The sequence below is a fragment of the Acartia tonsa genome, chromosome 14, assembly GCF_053477335.1.
Source record: "Acartia tonsa isolate MP-2025a chromosome 14, ASM5347733v1, whole genome shotgun sequence".
Classification (NCBI taxonomy): domain Eukaryota; kingdom Metazoa; phylum Arthropoda; class Copepoda; order Calanoida; family Acartiidae; genus Acartia; species Acartia tonsa.
In genome coordinates, this window is record NC_137273.1 from 17,211,038 (window position 1) to 17,232,888 (window position 21,851).

The 21,851-nt window shown below is 31.8% G+C and overlaps 2 protein-coding genes across 4 annotated transcripts in view; both read left to right on the top strand.

The window, feature by feature from the left end:
- Window positions 1–21,851, top strand: part of LOC145305908 (voltage-dependent anion-selective channel-like) — a 326,720-nt gene that overhangs the window by 79,715 nt on the left and 225,154 nt on the right. The gene's annotated exons all lie outside the window — the stretch shown is intronic.
- sprt (PDZ domain-containing protein sprite) overlaps window positions 1–21,851 on the top strand; it is a 175,151-nt gene that overhangs the window by 69,936 nt on the left and 83,364 nt on the right. For both annotated transcript variants that reach the window (XM_080147771.1, XM_080147772.1), the window contains exons 5-6: window positions 513–574; window positions 960–1,050. In XM_080147771.1, coding sequence (XP_080003897.1) covers window positions 513–574; window positions 960–1,050 — 153 coding nt within the window. The remainder of the gene's footprint in view (window positions 1–512; window positions 575–959; window positions 1,051–21,851) is intronic.

Below are 21,851 nucleotides of genomic sequence, written 5' to 3' on the forward strand. Positions count from 1 at the left end.
TTCCAGAGAAGGTGTTGACATTAGACTGTAAATATACCAAAAGCTTTGTAACAACTTTCTCTCATTCGTTGGATAAAAAAACATTTGGGTTCTTTTGTTAAATTTTGAATGGTTAGTTCAAACAAGCAATGTCAAAAATTACTTAAAGGGTAATTTTGCTTGGCTTTATAACTTAAGAGCCTGGGCCTCGGCACCTCGGAGTTAATCAATACTGGGTTTTTTTTATCTTATAATTTTCATTTTAATATCCGGAGAGCTGTCTATAATACGATGCAAGAAATAACTATTCCATTATGGCTTCGAAACCGATTAATATCCGCTCGATTATAACCATACCCAAATAATTATATATAGCATCATATTTATTACAAAAAATTTTACACGAATATCAAAATAAAAATCATAAAAACTAATATCAGTTTTGTTAGCCAGGGCCTTCGGCACCTCGGGGCTAAAAAACTGGTTTTTCATTTCCATATCCGCGAAAAGCTGGTTATAATACTCTTATCTAGGGTTGAGAAGAAGATGCGAAGTATCCAGTATTCTCTGGGAAACCCTGCACCCCCCACCGCAGGCAGGACACCCCCAACCAAATTTTAGACGAGTGACATTAGAGTAAAACACTTAAGGGAGAAAGGGTTAAATAACTGTTTTGCCCATTGCAATGACCTTGTGCCGACTCTCAATTGGTTCTTTGAAAGAAGTTCAATGTTCCCAAGATAGACCAACAGACAAAGAAATCTATAGAGTATTTGCTCAGTGGTCAGAACAATATAAAAACAAAGACATCTATGACTGATAACAGCCGAGATAATCACAACCCCTCCCCCCTAAAAAATTATGTATGTAGACTAATTTTCAAATGATTTTACACAAAAAAATGGACTTACAGACGGACGGATTTATTGAACCTTCTTAAAATGGAAAAAAATCGTCTAAAATTTGGCTACCCTGTTTAGTAAGCGCAGCTGATACCATGGTCGCCAACCACGGCAAAGACATTTCCCTACTCAAGAAAGAAATTGAAATCCAAGACAACTTTATTCAACAGTAAGTTATTTTTTTTTGGTATATTGGCCATATTTTATTAAAATTATACTAATGTTATAATAGGAGCACTGGCGAAGTGGGTTGGGGGTTCTTTTTTTTCTTTGGGCGATTTCTCTTTGGAGTGTGATGGTACTCTTCCCCCAAAAAAATATCAACTTTCCCAGAAACTCTGAGATGCTACATTGTAAATTAAAACCATATCGATTCAGCAGTTACCGAGACCCTTCGGTACAAACAGACAGACATCCTGTTACTTTATGTATATAATGATAGTTAGCTTACAATTTACTGGATTTTGAACCATTAATGTCAATAATTAAATGTTTGAAAGAAAAAATTTCTACTGTCTATTAATCTCTGAATCAATCTACCCAGGAGAACCATATCGGTTCATCGGTTAGCTAGATCATTTAGTACACAGACAAACATCCTGTTACTTTTATGTAAGGGTATTTAGTTAAGAATTTGCTGGGATTATGAACCCTTGACGTCAATAATCAAATATTTGAAAGAAAAAATATTTTCTGATTATTAATCCCAGAATAAATCTACCCAGGAGAACCATATTGGTTCGGTGGTTAGCAAGATCCTTTGGTACTAAAAGATTCACAAACATACTTTTACAAAAGGATAGTTAATAATTAAATTCTAAAAGAAAAAATATTTTCTGAATATCAATCCCTCTACTCCTGAGACAATATACCCAAAAATAGGACTTAATTGACTTGAAATTTATACCATTTTGGCACATTTAAATCTATAATTTCAATATCCAAAGTTGTATAGTTAACACCCTTTTTCACACCCCCACTAATTTGGACAAAAATTCGTATATTTCTATAAAACAAACAGGACAACATCCATAAAAGCAAAGCTATGACATGGTAGGACAAATAAATATTAAAACTTGTAGAGTGTCAGAACTGAATAAGCAGGAATCACGATGCCAAATATGAAATTGATCGGACAACTTTAACATATCTAAATTAACGATTTTTATTTACTGCTCGTTGTATATTTTTTAAAAAAGATACTTTTATTCATGAGCTATTTTTAAACACCTAACGGAGGGGGGGGGGGGTGATATGGATCCAACACAAATGAAATAGGAAACTGCCTAAATTTTTGTTTTTTTTCCAAACAAAGGGTCTGTGTTTCAAGATTGAAAAATGATTATAAATAGATTGATCATTTTGTTATCGATACTTCTTTTACTAGCGAAGCTACTCTATAATCGAATTAATATTATGATTGCAAAAGTTAGAACAATGTTACTTTGTACATAACAATCATAAATCACCTTTGGGGCAAGTATAATATACAGTCCATTGTCCCCTCCCTTCCTTTTATGTAGATCTCTTAAACGGCTGTCTTGACACTTTTTATTATAAAGAAAGTTTGGTATTGTTCTTAGTTTTGAACAACAATGAATTTTGTCGTCAATTTGGCTTGCTAATATGGACCTTATTTATTGGTCAGGAGGGGCGAGGATAAGGTTAGTAGTGAATGGGGTATATTGTTTTTTTAGCCAGCTGCGAGCATCAATTTATCAGAGTATATGAAAATTTGGTTGCAACATCCAAGTAAAAATATATCGATTACTCCTACCCCTTCTTCCAATTTGGCTAAAAAGTTCCACCATTAAAAGTTAGCGTCCTTGTATTAAAATTAAAATACATCATCAAAGAAAAAAAGAATATTTTTAACATAATTTCAAAATAATTATTTTTTCTTTTCTTTTTTGAAGATATTAAGTTTTTGCCTTTTTTGGTAAGATTCACTTATATCATCCAGGGGGAGGGAGGGAGAGGACATTGGAATTTTTAATTAAAAGAGTAGTTTTGTTTATCATTATTGGGAATTATAATAATATAATTGATAGATGAATAAATAGAGAGGTTAATGTATGGATGGATTGATAGATGGGTTAATGGACAAATAGATGAATGTATGGATGTATGAATAGATGAATGAATTGATGGATTGTTATGTGTATAGATAGATAAATGGATATATGGATGTATAGATAGATGATCAGATATATAGAAGAATATTGTAGATAGATAGACTGAAAGATAAACAGATAGACAAAAAATTAAAAATTAATATTGCATGACTATAAGACAAAAAAACCTTACAGAATATCAATTATACAATTTCAAAATCGTATGCAATCTTTAACGCACATGTACTACTGTATGATATCACAGAGATCTAAAGGGATAAGACAATGGCAGATAAATTGATCCCCCATGAAGATACACAAAATTACACCTTCTGTAGATATAAATTAGTAGTTGAAATGTTTGACATCAACTTTATGAACCAACCAATCAAAATTCGATGAAAGTCCCCAAAGTTGTTAAGTCAACCAATAAGAAAACGTTATTATACAACTTTGGGGACTAGTGTAATAAACAGCCCAATGTCCCTTCCCTCTCTGACCAAGTACAGAGCCTTGTGGTACTCCATGAAATCATACAATTTTAAAATAGTAGCTACTGTTTTAAATCCTGAGAACTGCATATTATTACCACACCTCTTTGTTTTATTATTATCATTCAGAGGGGACAATAGGTTTTTTATAACACTTGTTCCCAAAGTTTTATATTAACGTTTTCTTATTCGTAGGCCTATAACTTAGGGGACTGGAGTGGATTTTGATTGGTTGGATCATTAAGTTGAGTATTCAAACGTTTTAACCACCAATTTTAATCTACTGAAGGGATAATTTTATGTATCATCATTGGGGATGTACATATATTTTTCGGCCATTGTCTTATCCCTTTAGATCCCTAGCTTTTGTGGCTTTTTGCGAAAATGCGTATGTAGATATTATGCGGTTGTGAACTAACACCAATTTCAAAATATTGATTCGGCATTGTGTTCATAAATAGTAGCTTAATAAACAATTTAGGATTAAAATAAACTTAAATGTTTGGTTATTTTAATATTTTGCGATTATCCTGTTATAAAAAGTGATATGTTTGTTTGTTTGTCTGTTAAGATCTCGCCAACCACTGAACCGATTGAGTTCTCTATTTTGTATAAGCTCCACATTGGTCCTGGGATTGTTTTATGCTATTTTATTTGAAAGCTTATGTCATGTGATTTCATATTAATTTCATATGAATATCAATGTCATGTATTTTTTTTTACATAATTTTTGATTAATTTTGTGTAAAAATCTGTCAAAAATTTTATAAAAAAATTCATTAAAACTGATTTCAATAACCCATAATTTGTTTGAAATATAGATAAGAAATTTTACAAAATGCATTTGGTTGTAATTTAGCGGCTATGATTATTTGATTTTTTAGCGATAATAATAGAACACCAGCCTTTCATCTATTGCTCTAATTAGAGACTTTTTATGGTTGGATTTGATTTGAGATTGATTACTTTTAAATAATTAGGGTTACGGGGAAAGGACAACGAAGATGGGTTTTTGAAAGATGAATGCTGCGTTTTTTTATTCGCGAAATTTAAACAGAGTATACAACTATTTATTTAATTATTTCGCTTTCGTTGGTACGGCCTTCATAGAAGAAAAACAAATTATCTTCAATCCATTTTTACTGCATATTAATTAATGCATCTTTTTAGAGCTGTTTTAGACATTAAGTTGTATACTCTGTTGAAATTCTATCGTCTTCGTTCAATCAATCAATGTCTAAAAAATGTTGAAAAAACGCGGCATTCATCTTTCAAAAACCCATCTCGGACGATCATTTGTTTTTTACTCCCACCCCTTCCCTTATAGTCTACTATTGTTAGCTCTTATTTATTGGGGGAAGAAAAGGTTGTAGCTTGTCATCTTCATCCCACTCCTTCCCTGATTAGACAGACATTTAAAATGCATGGATCTAAAGGGATAAGACAATGGAAGAAAAAACTAATATACAATCCCAATGATGATAAACAAAACTATAACTTTAGTAAATTCAAATTAGTGTAATTAAAAAGTTTTCACAGCTAATTTGGACCAGTCAATCAAGATGTCATAAAAGTACCCTAAGTTTTCAAGACAACTAATGAGGTTATAACTTTAAAAAAAAATTCGAGTACCGGTATGATTTACTGTTCAAAGTAGCTTCCCTTAATTGTTAAACAAATATGAAACAAATTACTTAAACTAAAAAAAATATTAAAAGGGGTAGTTTCACGAAATGTATTTGAACTTAATTTAGTGAACCACATATTTTTTCCTGGTTAATTGGTTAAACTACATTTATATGGCATACATTTGAAAGAATATATCACAAAAAGACGATTTTCAAGTCTTGATATTTTCAAAACTACGTGGTAGAAAATTAAAATTCTTTCAAATATATGCCATATAAATATAGTTTAACCAATTAACTAGCAAAAAATATGCGGTTCCGTTCACTAAATTAAGTTCAAATGCATTTCGTGAAACTACCTCTTTATATTTTTTAACATTGCTATAGGATAATAAGCTTGAGAGGGAGGGGACAATGGGCTGTTTATTACAAAAGCCCTCAAAGTTTTATAAAAATAGTTTTCTTCTTCTTTCTTTGACTGAACAACTTTGGGGACTTATAATGAATTTTGATTTGTTGGTTTACTTAAGTGAGTTTCCATACGTTTCAACCACTATTTATAATCTACAGAAGGGGTAATTTTGTGTATTTGCATTGGAGATGTACATCAATTTGTTGGCCTTTGTATTTTCCCTTTAGATCCCTGATTACAAGCAAATACCAAAACTTTTTAAACATTCGTTTGTTTCTCTTAGATAGCATTTCTTCGAAATTGCCCCACTCCCCCTTCTCAACCCCGTCTTACCTAACCTAACCTCTCCCAGGGTAATCTAACCCAGGAAGGGAGAGGAAATAGGACATTAAATGAAACTAGTACCCAAAGTTTAAATGACAACCTCTTCAAACTTAAAAACTTTGGGTACTTTTTAAAAATCCGGATTGGGTGAATCAAACTAACTGTGTTTAGATTTTCCACAATAGTTATGAAAAGGGGCAATTTTGTTTATCATCACTTGGGATGTACAACAATTAATCGTCCATTGTCTTATCCCTTAATTTAGATCCCCGTTAATAAGCAAATAAGATCAAAACTTTTTAAACAGTTGTCTTTTTTCTCTTGGATAGCATTTCTTTGAAATTGCCCCCCTTCCCCTTCTCTACCCCTTCTTACCTAACCTAACCTCTCCCAGGTAATCTAACCCAGTAGGGGAGGGAATATTTTGCTCTAAATTAAACTAGTACCCAAAGTTTAAATGACAACCTCTTCAGGCTTTAAAACTTTGGGTACTTTTTAAAAATCTGAATTGGGTGGATCAAACCAACTGTGTTTAGATTATGGGTAATTTTGTTTATCATCACTTGGGATGTACATCAATTTATCGTCTATTGTCTTATCCCTTAAGATTCCATGATGTAACCCTATTATTTGCTTATTTCTCCTTTTCCTGCTTTCTTTTTAACTGCTCAAAAGTAATAGGGCGGCTCAATCTTTTTTATCTTATTCATTTCAATGAGGACAATTGCATGCATTAGGTGCGCAGCCGCTTGTTCCGTAATATAAAATTTAGAGTTCTTTTTCTGTCTGTTAAGATCTCGCTAACGGATGAATTAATTAAGATTTTTATTTATGGCAAATTTATTTATTGGTAATGGGATGGTATTAGGTTATTTCCCGAAAATTTAAGATACCCATAAAGAGTAGAGGCGCACCTGCATTTACATAAAGAAATTGATTATTAAGAAAGCCATAAAAAAATTTAATTAGATTAAATGAAAAATTTTCTGTTTCAAAGAAGTGGTAAGGACTAATAATATGCTAAAACCGTCCCGAGACCTCTGTGAAGCTTTCCTAAAACTAAGTTACTTTATTAGTTATAAAAAGCTTAGGGTACAGAAAAAAATTGACTACTGAATCTAAAAGAATATGGTTGTTGTTCTTTGTTGGGAATACAAATTTTGTGAACCGGCCTACTCTAAGACAGTAAGTTGCATTTTGTGTTGCTTTTACATTGCGTGACATCAGACACATAGACAAAGTAGCTTGATGTAGATCGGCAATTAAACCAAAAATTATATTTCTTATAATTAAACGCAGGAATCTTAAGGGATAAGATAATAGACAGCTTTACATATGTACTGGAATAGTTTAAGGCTATTTATTTTTAGATATATGCTTTGGGATGTTTTTTCTGCCCCTTCTCCCCCCCCCCCCCCCACCTTACTCTTTTATTTTAGACTCACTTACATCTAGTATCAATTCGCATTAAGTCAATTGCCTTAACTAAAATTTAAATGTCATGTATATCTCAACATAAGCATACAAATAGAAAATAATTTAATGCATGGTTTGATACTTTGAGTTGGCCGTTGCAAAAGCTAAAAATACCAATATCTTGACGTCGTAAAGTCTTGATAAACAGACCATAATTATATATTAGCTGCTCTAAAAGCAAATAATCGCCAATCCATAATACTACGTTGTCTATTACAAAACAAACAGCTCATTTTTTTGCATACACAAAGTTGGGTAGGTGTGCATTCACTTTCGCACATTATCAAATCATTATGTTTTATAAGTTGATAAGACAATGTCTGATTAATTAATGTACAACCCCAATGATAATACACATAATTACCCCTTCTTTATTTTTAAAAAAGTGGTTGAAATGTTTGAACGCATGACTTTATTAACCAACCGATCAAAGCTCACTAAAGTCCTTAAACTTGCTAAGCTAACGGATAAGAAAACGTTATTATATTTATTATATTGCGGAATTAATCGGACACCCATTTGGTAGCAAGCAGTCACAATTGAGACGATTTTCTTACATTACAACTTAGAAATTGTTGAATGCAAAAGCAAATCTCTATTCTAAATAATCAAATTGAGATTGGACATAAATCTTTAGGTTTTAAAACTATTAAACTTTAAACCTCCCCCCTCTCAATATAAAACCAAACACCCCTGTTGTTTTTTACGGAAAAAAACTAAATGTTGTGAGGGGGGGGGGGGCGGGTAGGCTTTGGCCCTTTATGGTAATTTTAGTAATTTTTTATATTTTCTTTGAATAGTCTAAGATAAATGGTCCATACGTTTAAACACCGTTTCGTTTTATAAGATTATTTTTTTGTTTAATGACTTTAAGATCTGTTACATTTGATTTGCTGTAACAAAAACCATTATTTTTTGCTGTTTTGAAGAGCATTTGTTTAGCTTTCTAGAAAGCAAGAAAGCAAACAGACATGGCCTAGCTAGAAATGAGTTGAAATTGGGGGGAAAACAGAAAAACAAATAGCAGGGGTGTAAGGGATGAGACAAAAAACATAAATGTTATCCGTTTGTTTGCTCCTACTTATATGGTAAATTTATGACATTAAATATGACATTCTAATGATACAATTTTTGTCTGTGCTATGTGTCTCAAAAATTAGTTTTTTTAGAAAAGTATTTTTTAATTAATTGCTGCTCTTCTGAATTAGTTAGTTTAAAATTTTATGAGCTATTCTATTACGGCAACGGATATATTATTACTTGAATCTTACATTTACAGATTATCATGTTTTCAAATAAAGTGAAACTTGAAGCTGGTAAAAATAACGTAAACCTTTGAGGGAGCTAAGGTTACTCATACTTGGGTTTGTTTAAAGTACCAGTGTCTGAACTTTTTCACCAATAATAACCAACATTTATATATTTAGATTTGGAGGGGTGAATTAATTTATTGCCATTGTCCTTTTCCCTTATCCCTGCAATTAGCCCGCATAATTTCTTCTGCGTATGACAAATTTTGTTGGATAATCATAAGCTCTGCTAATTAGGCTGTCTAGGAAGGCAGGGATCTAAATGGATAAGACAATGGCCAATAAATTTAAAAAACATCACCTTATGTAGATTTCCATTTGTGGTTGAAAAGTTTGGACTCTCAATTTTAGAAACAAACCAATCAAACTTCATTAAAAGTCCCCATAACTGTTAAGCCAACGAATAAGAAAACGTTCTTATTAAACTTTGGGGACTAGTGTAATAAGCTGACCAAATCCCCAAATCTTAGAGAAGCTTTAGAGCTGCTGAAATGGTTTTACGCTATTCTTCTACCCTCTTGCTCCGCTTTTAGAATATACGATGTTTTCATCTTTTTCGTTGAAGTCACCTTTTTACGTTAGGTTGGGTCCGACTGTCTGTATGTTTGTCTGTCTTTAACGGATAGGTCTTATCGTTAATTTAGGTATATTAAAATTGTCCTTTAGATTTCAAACTTGATTCTTAAGATAGTAAATTTTGGTGGTTTTCCTCGTAATACAAATGGACCACAAATGAACATTTTATATAAAAAAAAACTGTGCTTATTTTAAGTCAGGTTGGGTCAAGTGTTTCTAGAAGAACCGCGCAGGGCTTCTGCTAAAACTGTGTTTTTTCTTCAAAAAATGAAATAAAAAGAGGGGGGAGGGGTTTTATTGTAAAAAATGTCACTTTTCAAAAAATTGTGTATTCTTTTCCAATAGACAAAGTGCAATAAGTCATACATTACTTGAACTTAAAGCTTTGGTTGACTCAATTACCCCAATGTAAATACTAATATACTTAACTTGCAGAGTAGCTTCGCTCCTTAGAATTAGGTTAACCGTAGAAGTGACCAAGTGGAAGCTTATCAATGACATGTGACATACTAACACACCCTTATAATACATAAACAAGGATGACAAAACATTCATAAAAGCGAAGCTTAATAACATTAACAATAACAGAATGCAGGGTTCTAAAGAGATATGACAATAGCCGATAAATTAATGTACATCGCCAATGATAACACACAAAATTACCCCTTCTGTATATTATATTTAATAGTTGAAACGTTTGTACACTCAACTTAAAAAAAACAACCATTCAAAATTCATTAAAGTCCCCAAAGTTGTTAAGCCAATGATTTAGAAAACGTTATTGAAAAACTTTGGGGACTAGTGTAATAAACAGCCCATTGTCCCCTTCCCTATCTCCCTGTACAGAATGGCATTAAAAATAAGTATATTATATAGAAGTCTAAACATAATTTTCAAGTACTTTAGATAGAGAATGCTTTACATGGACATACTTATATTTTAAGGCTTGATTATATAGATGCTTATAACATAGTGTTCAATCATAATAGGAATCATTATTCCAACATTACTTGAATAGGGTAATTATAATGTATATAAAATGTTTCATGTCGAAAAAATGGCAATTTTAAAATGTTTAAGGGTGATAAGTTTCGACAAAAAATTGAATAAAATCACCTTGGAAGTCAGTCTTAAGTTGATCTGTACGACTGTTGGACTACAAACACATCTTAATTATAGAGTATCATCGCTCCTAAAAAATAAAAAGGAAAAATAATACAATAGTAAGAGAAACCCAAAAAGATTGGCGCGATAAAAATCTATACCACGAAAAGTTGTTTCTATAATGTAAATAATTTTCATAATATAGCAAATGAAATTTATTAGGATTAGAATGTTGCTGAAGAAATAACAATACTTTTTGTCTAAATGATTATTATTGCTTAGTTTGAAAACATAGATTTTTTCAATATTTAAATTTTTTGCTATTAATTTTTGGTTGGTACGACAGAACGCCATTTTGACTAATATGGACATTATACCGTTTTGTCGGCGGCTCTCCATAAGCTATTAGGGTGGCCTGTCAGGAAGGAAGGGGACATTGGGCTGTTTATTACACTAGTCCTAAAGTTTTTTTTTATTCTAATTTGGTTATCAACTTTGGGGACTTTTCTTGATTTTTGAATGGTTGATTTATTAAGTCGAGTGTTCAAATAATTGTAATCTACAAAAGGGGTAACTTTATGTATCATCTTCGAGAATGTACATCAATTTATCGTCCATTGTCTTATCCCTTTAGATCCCTGGTGGCCTCTACACCCGAAAGCTCATCTTTTATAAAGGGACAGTATAACGCAGTAAAAAAATATGTTATTTTCGTAAGATTTTTATAATGCCTATAAAAAATGACGTCATACTGGCCTACCATAGGTCACTTAAAATTATACTGACCTGTCATTGGTAATTTAGTTTGTGTATTGGCCTATCATTGGTATTTTTTTATTGTAAGACGTTATTTTTTGTAGGCACAATAAAAGGCATCTTATTTTAGAATTAGGGGAACGTCATAATGTTAATATAATTTTGTTATTTCAATATTATTATACCCGTCACCACTTTTATTTAATGCTATGTAGTCGACTTAAATAATGTAAGTAATTGCATATTGATAGTATATCAGCTATGAGAACTTTTATTTTATGTCATATAGTTGACATAAACAAAATAATAAAAATATTGTAGGCTTAATCAAATTTTGGACAAATTACATTTAAATTTTTTGTTTATAGTTTTCTGGGTATTTTTCATTTTGGGGGATTTTGAAAAAAATTTGAAGATTTTTAAAAAAATTAAAGGCACTGTCGCTTGATTGATTTTCGTATTATCATGCATCGGTAAAGACAAATAACACGAGGCTTTTTTTTACAAGGATCTAAGGGGATAAGACAATTGTCGATAAATTGATGTACATCCCCAATGACGATACACAAAATTAACCCTTCTGTAGATTAAAATTAGTGGTTGAAACGTTTGAACACTCAACTTAATGAATCAAAGAATCAAAATTCACTTAGATCCTCACAGTTGTTTAGCCAACAAATAAGAATACGTTATTATAAAACTTTGGGGATTAGTGCAATAAAGAGTCCATTGTCCCCTCTCTCTTTTTTAACAGCGAAGCTTCTCTTAAATTATAAATAGCCGTTTATCTGTATAAAATGAAATAAGAATCATTATATTTTATTTGTCTGTCTGTAACGCTTTGGGAATATGAGATTGCTATGATTACTCGGCTGCTATATGAGGTATTTCTTGTAACGATTTCTAATATGTTTTGCTAATATGATTGGCTTTTTAATTTGTACTAAGTCATTTCATAATTTTGAGTTTCGCTACTTATGGATGCTGTCATATTGATATGCCTTTATATATATAGAGTTCTTACATTACAGTCAATATGAAGCTTTACTAAAGATTAAATCATCTATTCTAAAGTAGAAGGAATTCTTACTTTCTTTAGATCTGTATGTTTTTGTCTACAATTTTCAGAAATCTTAATATTGTAGCCAGATTTAAGGCTAGTTTTTAAAGGTCTTGTCACTCATCCTTAGCAAGGATCTTTATGGGATGGCTGATAAATTGATGTACATTTCCAATGATAATATGCAAAATTACCCCACCTGTAATTTACAATTAGGGGTTGAGATGTTTGGATATTTAAATTAATGAACCAACCAATAAAAATTAATTTTAAGTACCCAAAGTTGATGAGACAACAAAAAAACAAAACGTAATTATAAAATGTAATAAACAGCCCAATGTTTCCCTCCCTCCAAGCCTCATAATTGCTTTTGGGCGAAAAAAATGTTCTAGACTTTTATCAAAAAAATAAAATGTTTAGTCATATCTTTGCAAATAATAAAATGCTATTGAACTATTTATTGTCTCAATTTTTTTTGCTTGAATGTATAAAGACATATGTGCCAGGCATATTATTTTGTCTGTGCATGTGTGGCTTGTGGTGAGAATTCAGGGATCTGAAGGGATAAGACAATACATAATAAAGTAGGGTTGGACCTTTTATGTTAGGTCCCAAGGCTCTAAATTCCAACTATTGTAAACATCCAACCACTTGATTGCACTGCACATCCACAGTATAAAAGTCTTACATGAATGAGTTGCAACTGTTTTTGGCCAGGGCATTCTTCCCTTAGTCTTGCCATTAATGTCATGCATATGACATTACAGGCTCTTAGATTAAAATTATTGGTGAATTAGTTTAAACACTGTCACTTATATGCGATCAATGAAGAATTTTAATCAATTAACGATTTGTAATTTTTGGGGATTGGGTGGTATTATTTGTACACTGAAATGTCCCCTCCCTGCCTCCCTGGTTGAAACAAAAGGCCTGTAGAAGCCTAAACAGAGAGCTGCGACAAAAATTGATGCCCATATTAGTCTAAAACACATACAGGGTGGGTCAATACAGGTATCTAAAGGGATAAGACAATGGCCAATAAATTTATGTACATCCACAATAATGTGCACAAAATTACCTCTACTGTAGATTGAAATTAGTGGTTTAAACGCTTGAACACTCAACTTAATAAACCAACCAATCACAACTCACTAAAGCCCCAAAAGTTGTCGAGGCAACGAATAAGAAAACGTTATTATAAAACTTTGGGGACTAGTGTAATAAACAGCCCATTGTCCCCTCTCTCTCTAGAGTCAATAACAACACAAAAGATTAACAATGATGACAACATCATATAAAGCAAAGCTCTGAAATCAGATGGTAGGACAAACTAACATTAGCACATGTAGAGTGTCAAAACTTAGTAAGCAGAAAATAAATCTAAATTTCTAAACAAAATTGTTTGTAAATTTGTAGTAATACAGAATACGTTTTATTAACATACTGATATTTTCAGGGCTTTATTATAGAGATGATTTGTTTATAACATTGTACCTTGTTGTCGTAGGAATCATTATTTCAAAAATTATATGAATAGGATAACTATCATATTTGTTACAAATCTACATGTCTTAAATGGACATAACGGACTTTCTGATAACGATTATAGAGTTTCTCTGATTTCTAAATCTAATTTAAAATATTTTGGAGGACACCCTGTAGATATTTAGCGGTATATAGATAGATAATAGGTTTGACAAAATTGATGTCCATATTAGGCATAAAGTATATAATACACAGATAGAAAGAAATGGGATATATGCACTCTAAAAAATTCCAATGAAATTGAACAAAAAATAATATGAGGGGGAATGCGTATTTCTGGGGGAGTTAATGGAAGTAGCCTAAAACTATACAAAGTTAAAAACAATATTATAAAATAGCCTAAATCCATCCTTTGGCCCTTTAATGTTTTCCTATAATAGATTTGTTTATTCAGTAGTTACCGAGATTTTAATGGACAAAGAAATAAAACAGCTTACTACTTTATATATAACAGAATCATGTCCATTAAGTCTTTTTAGTAGCGAAGCTACTCTATAATTCACTATGTCCGTCCGTCTGTCAGTCCGTCAGTCCGTCAGTCCGTCAGTCCGTAACGCTATGGGGGAAATGGGATTTACTCAGCTCCTATAAAAGATAGAATGCTGAAATTTTTTGACAACATTTCCATCATTAAGGAACACAATTGACTATAAAACATCATTGGCGGTCGGACCGCTTTTTAGCAGGTTTTAGGCTATTTTTCACATTTTTCTCCATATCTTCAGTGTTTATGGTCCGATTTTAAAATTTTTTTTAGTTATAGATATCAAAATTAAATTTCCCTTCGTTTAAAGAAAACAACGATGAAGGCCAGACTGCCTTTTTAGCAGGTTTTAGGCTATTTTTATATTTTAAACATTTTTCTCCATATTTTCAGTGTTTATGGTCCGATTTTCAAAATTTTTTCAATTATTGATATCAAAATTAAATTTCCCGTCTTTTAAAGAAAACAACCATGACGGCCAGACTGCCTTTTTAGCAGGTTTTAGGCTATTTTTATATTTTTCACATTTTTCTCCATATCTTCAGTGTATATGGTCCGATTTTCCAAATTTTTTAAGTTAAGGATATAAAAATTTAATTTTCTGTCGTTTTAAGAAAACAACCATAGCGGCCAGATTGCCTTTTATCAGGTTTTTGGCTATTTTTATATGTTTTACATATTTCCTCATATCTTTGTTTTTTTTTATCCAACTTTTTTGGGATATCAGGATCAAAATAATTTTCCCCATTGTTATGTGCATCTTTAATGTAATTTACTTTGACCATCGTCATCATACAAAATAAAACAAGGTTTCGTGTTTATTTTATCCAATAAATCTATTCTTGATTTTAATAAATACCCTTTAAATCTACTTGTACGTATTCCCATCTATGATTTTTGTGCTTCGCTACTTATGGATGTTGTCATCCTTGTTTAGAGTTTATATTGGTATTTAAAAGGTAAACATAGCATACATGTAAAAAGCAAAACAAGAATGACAGCATCAATAAGTACCAAAGCACATAAATTTGAATAAAAAAACTGATAGACTAAGTAAGTTAAAGGAAAGTATTATAAAAAGAATCAGCACAAAAAATAAGAAGCCTATCTCGAATATCAACTGATTAAACGAATTATTGCAGAACAGATGGACATTTTAAGATGCAAAGTAGTATTGTTCGGTGATCTAAAGGGATAAGACAATGGCAGACAAATTGATGGACATCCCCAATGATGATACACAAAATTATTCCTTTTGTATACTACAATTAGTAATTGAAACGTTTGGACACTCAACCTAATGAAATAAGCAATAAAAATTCAATAAAAAGTCCCCAATTTTGTTGAGCCAATGAATAACAAAACGTTATCATTGGGGACTAGTGTAATAAACAGCTCAATGTCCCTTTCCTCCCGGAGTATTGTTTTAGGAAATATTCACAAAAAATCACACTTTTATCTTTAGTATTAGCCGAGAAATTCATTTACTTTTGATGACAACACTATATACTGTATTCTTATGGGTACAGGGAATCTTCACTAAAAATTTCAGCTATCTATCTGAAATAGCAGCTGAGAAATTAACGGGCTTCCGTAACTTACAGACTGATGTACATAATGAATAATAGGGTAGCTTCGCTACTTAGAAAAAGATAAATACAACAGACAAAAGACGGACAGACATATTGAATCATGGAATAGCTTCGCTTTTAAAAAGATATATACAACACCTTTTTTATGCCTAAACAATGAGAGTGGCATAGTAGATGAGCATAACTGTTTTACAGAAAAATTTTAGATCATCAATTTAAGTCTTTTAATATCAGGGAGGAAGGGGACATTGGGCTGTTCATTACACTGCTCCACAAAGTTGTATATTAACGTATTTTTATTCATTAGCTGAACAACTTTGGGGACTTTTATTGAAATTTGATTGGTTGCTTCATTACACCTAATTGTATCCTACAGAAGAGATAATATCATTGCTGATGTACATCAATTTATCAGCCATTGTCTTATCCCTTTAGATCCCTGCTTAAAGTAACACCCTGAGGGGATAGGACAATGAAGGAAAAAATGATGTAATCCCAAATTTTGGTTGCTGGACAGTGTCTCAAAAAATCCGCCTTGTGACGTCATAAAAATGAGTGATTATCCATCACTTTTTTAGGGTTTTTTTTCCCACCTCTCCTCTTACCTTTCTTATTTTTATGACGTCACATGGCTGATTTTTTAACACTTTGTACAGCTACCAAATTATGACCACTTTAATGTAACACTTGTAACAAGGGGTAATTTTGTTGATATTAAATAGGGGAGTTATTCATTTTTTCCCCATTGTCTTATCCCTTAATATCCCTGCTTCTAAGGAGTGTCTTCACGGCTTTATGTAAATAAAATATAAATGGCAGGACAACAATATCAATTATTTTAAATAAACAATGACAAGAATAATTATATCCATAAGTAGCGAACCAATACAGGGATCTAAAGGGATAAGACAATGACTGACACATTGATGTAAATCCCCAATAATATTACACAAAACTAGACCCTGCCATGGCTAACAAAACTGATGTTAATTTTCGTGGAAAATTGTCTGTAACATGATGCTTTACATTATTTTTTCAGCATGGCTGAGAACCGTTTCTAATCCAGCAGATATTAATCAATTTCGAAGCCATACTGGAAAAAAATTTCTAAGGGAAAAAAAGACATTTTAAGTCAATTTTAAAATGTCCCCAAAAATCTCCTAAAACTATGTAAGGCTGATTGACGTAAAGACGGAAAGAAGATACATTGGACATTTAACAAGAATGGAAAACGTCGAAAGAAAATTCAAATTAATAAAATCTAAAATATATATTCAATAAGAAAATCAATTTAAACATAAATATCATTATCCTATTACATAAAGTTGTTTTTGTCTGTAGCTTAAGATTTCAATAACTACTGAACTGTTTGAGTTCTCCATTGTATGTAAGCTTCATGAAGATTGTAGATTTAGCTCTTTGAATGGTTAAAGGCTATTTTTAAAAGCGAAGCTTTTCTATAATTAGGGTCGGTCCGTCCGTACGTCCGTAACGGATAGCTTTTTTCGTTAATTTAGAATTGTCCTATCGATTTTAAACTTTGCATGGTGATTCCTGTAGAAGTTAGGTACGAGTTAGAAAGCGTAGCAACTCTATATAATCATTACCAGAATGTCCGTTCGTCCATTTTAAACATGTTGATTTTTTTTACATTTTTAGCAACAAATTTGCATGTGACCTAATTATCCGATTGGTCTGATTTTTGGTATACTGATTCCTGGGACAACAAAGTACTATATTATAAGCAAAGCATCTCTATAATAAAGTCCTAAAAATTTAAGTATGTCCATAAACATTATCCTGTATCAAGCAGTTTTTTCAACAAATTTACTTACAATTTTGCTTTGACTTTTATACATTTACATTCTGATTATTCAGTTCTGACATTATACAAGTGTTAATGTCCGTTTGTCCTACCGTTTCAGGGCTTCGCTTTTATGGATTTTGTCATCCTTGTTTATATGATTTGCTTTCTTAGATGCTAGGGATGCATCCGCAAGTATGTAAATAAATCACAAAATATCATATTAAAAAGTTGAAAAGTAACTGGTCTAAAAATCTATAGAGATGCTATGCATTTCAAAAAAGAAATATATGAAATCAAATCCATTTTTAAAATTAGAAATTTTAGTGGTTTTGGGTTATTGGCACAGTTGACAAAAATTTCTAAAAACGGATAATTATAAAAAGAAAAACTATTAGTTAAATTTGTATTATGAATGTCAAGTTTTAAATTGTAAAAGTATTATATGAACTGTTGTTGAATAGAGATTCCTATTACGATTAGGTGTAATGTTATATGATTATTGTCTCTGTAATAATGAGTTTGGCTTAGGCACTATTTTACAGTTTAAAAATCTTCCATATGATTCAACTATCAGTAGTGTGTTCTTACTGTGTAGTTAGCTATAGCCGCGCGTTTTTGAGATTAACTATCAGTAGGCTGTTGTCTGTATGTGAATGTCTGTCTGTCTGTCTATCTGTCTGTACTGAAACTCCCATATTATTCCACTGTGATGTATCGGCATTTAGAAATTAGTTATGTCCCTCTCTGTCTCTAGTCTGTTAGTCTGTCTGTCTGTATGTCCGTCTGTCTGTCTATTTGTCTGTCTATCTGTCAGTACTGAAACTCCCATATTATTCCACTGTGATGTATTGGCATTTAGAAAATAGTTATGTCCCTCTCTGTCTGTCCGTCTGTCTGTCTATCTTTCTATCTGTCTGTTCGTCTGTCTGTCTGTCTGTCAGTACTGAAACTCCCATATCATTCCACTGTGATGTATCGGTATTTAGAAAATAGTTATGTCCCTCTCGGCTATTCTTGAATTTCAAATACATATAAAGTTTTAACAGGGATCAAAGAATAGTTAATGTTTGATAATTTTAATCATAAGAATATTAGAGTAAAACACAAAAGGGAGAAACGGTTACATAAATGTAAATCCCCATCCCGAGAACTTTGTGCCGACTCTCATTTGGGTCTTTGAAAATCAATTAATTGTGTCGGAAATATTAAAACAGCCAAGTAGCAGAAAATAATTTGCTAGCAGAAGAAAAAGGTCCTTGAAAAAATGGGGCAGGTAGTTATCCATATATACATCTATAATATAGATCTGTGATAAGAGTAAAGGATTGTCGATTGTGTGTCAATTATGACCACTTTTAAAATTAATGGTATGTTGATTTTATGTCAGTTTTGACCAATTATTTCAAAGAATGTATTCAAGATAAGCCAATAAAATTATTACACTAGTGCCTAATTTTTTATAATAACGTTTTGGAGGCTATATTTAAATTTTGATTGGTTGTTCATTAAGTTGAGTGTCCAAATTTAGTATTTAAAAAAGGTGTAATTTTATGTATTATCACAAGGAATGTACACCAATTTATCGGCCATTGCCTTATCCCTACATCCCTAGTTAAACGTGGAAACGTGTGGTTACATAATTGCTTAGTTTAGAATAATTTTTATGCATAATATAGCACTCTACGAGGACAGGGAGAAACATTTTTATAGACAAAGCCCAAAGTGTGTTAAAATTGTCAAAAATTATCCATGTGACGTCATAAAAATGAGGGATTATCCATCTCTTTTTTAGGGGTTTTCCTTCCACTTCTCCTCTCATCTCCCTCATTTTTATTACGTCAAAAGGATCATTTTTGACACAATTTGGACTTAGTTATTTTTTATAGCGAAGCAAAGGTGGCTGTTTTTGGGGGTGATTTATCTCAAGAGGGTTAAGTTACCCTCCCCCAAAATAGTTATCAACCTTCCCTTCACCAATATGAAGCTTTAATGTAAAGAAGAACCATATCAGTTCAGCTGTTAGCGAGATCCTTCGCTACAAACATAATAGGATGGGTCTGTCTGTACCTACAACCGAAACGGATAGTTCTAATTTTGTCATATTAGAATCTTGCGATAGATTATGAGGATTCCTGTTAGATTTGGGTATAATAGAGGAAACATAGCAACTCTCTAACCATTACTTAGAAAGTCAGTGTGTTTATTTATAGCATTTTGATTTTTAAAAACTTTTACAAAATTGTAAATCATTATTCAATAAGGAATAAGCGTTTAAAAATTAAAGCTCATTTATTTAAAAGGAATGCAAAGTTAGCAATGTAATTTGTAAAGAAGGGAAATTTAACTTACTCCAACGTAGTGACGTTGTAATGGACGTACCGATGGACAGGCCCTAGTCAAAAAGTAGCTGCGCTACTTGAAAAATATTATTTTTTGCCCCAGACGCCAAATATAAACTTGCTATTTGCTAGCCACACTTAAATATGTTAAAAGATGGGTGGATATAAGAAATTAAGAAAAACATATATCCCAAAAAATCTAACTTTACATATGTATCGTTTTTAAGCAAAAAGTTTTTTTTTTGGGGGGGGTTACTTAAATGTAATACATGCATTTAAAAGAAACTTTCCTATTAATAAAAGTATGATGTATGTGTGTGTGCCTGTTTGTCTGTCTTTTTCTTACTATCCTATTATATAAAGTAGAAAAGCATTTCTACTTTACTACTATACTACTGAGTTCTTCACTTTTCATAAGTCCATGGATAGTTTAAGGCTATTTTTAGCCCTTCCTTACCTACAAAGCCCCTAGATGATATTGATAGTATTAGTATAAATAAGACTGATTTAGTATTTCTTACAGGGAAGCTTATTATATGTGTGAGGATTTACTTTCGTATACTGACACATCTGCCTGCATAGTATTTCATTACCTCAAAAAGTCACAATCGCTTATATAAACAAGGATGACAACATCCATAAAAGCGAAGCACTGAAACGGTAGGACAAACGGACATTAACACTTGTATAGTGTCAGAACTGAATAATCATAATATAAATGTATAAGGGTCAAAGCAAAATTGTAAGTAAATTTGTTGGAAAAAAACTGCTTGATTCAGGATAATGTTTATGGACATTTCTAGGACTTGATTATAGAATTGCTTCGCTTATTACATTATACTTTGTTGTCCCAGGAATCAATATACCAAAAAATCAAATCAATCAGATGATTAGTTCACATAAAAATTAGTTGTTAAAAAAGTAAAAAAATCAACGTGTTTAAAATGGACGTACGGACATTTTGGTAATGATTATAGAGTTGATACGCTTTCTAAATCGTACCTAACTACTAAAGGAATCACCATGCAAAATTTGAAATCGATAGGACAATTCTAACATGCCTAAATTAATGAAAAAAGCTATCCGTTACGGACGGACCGACCTTAATTATAGAAAAGCTAAAATGGAAATGGCCTGTTTGTGCTGTAATAATAATATGCAGATTAGATGTTGGGGTGACCTTCCATCCCTCCTCTATAAAATTCGCCAAAAGGCTAGTGGCGAAGCCACATGAACATTTAAAAGATTTAATATAAAGTGAAATTTCTCTTAAACAATGAGTAAAACAAGGATGACATACGTATGTAAGAGCTAAGTTTATTTAAAGCATTTACGAGTGGGAGTGGTTTTGGGCAGTTAATTACAACAGTCCCCAAAGTTTTATAATAAAAAGTTCTTATTCGTTGGCTCAACCTCTATGGGGACTTTGATTTTGATTAGTTGGTTCTTTAAATTGAGTGTCCAAACAATTCAACCTCTGAGTATTTTACAGCAATTTTGTGTATTATTATTGGGGATGTACATTAACTTATCGGCCAGTGTCTTATCCCTTTAGATCCCTGCATTTGACTCTTAATTGTAGAAAAGTAATGCTTAAGTAAAAAAAACCCTAGTTTAATACAATGGGATGAATAAAAAGAAATTTAAATGGCTTTAAAAGCCCATGCACGAACAAAATAGATAAATGAATATATTATACGTGGATATATTGACAGGAGAAAAATTGTTGTCAATTTAGGTTGCTAATATGGACTTCATTTGTTGGTCAGTACGTTCATCCAGATGGATTGTAGGGGAGTGGGTAAAGGGGTTTAACGTTATTTTAGCCAGCTGCGAGTATCACTTTATCAGAGTAAATGAAAATCTTGTGCAACATCTAAGTTATAACATATCTATTAGCTAGGGAGACAGGAATAGTTATTCTCAATATTATTTTAATCCTTGTTTAAGTC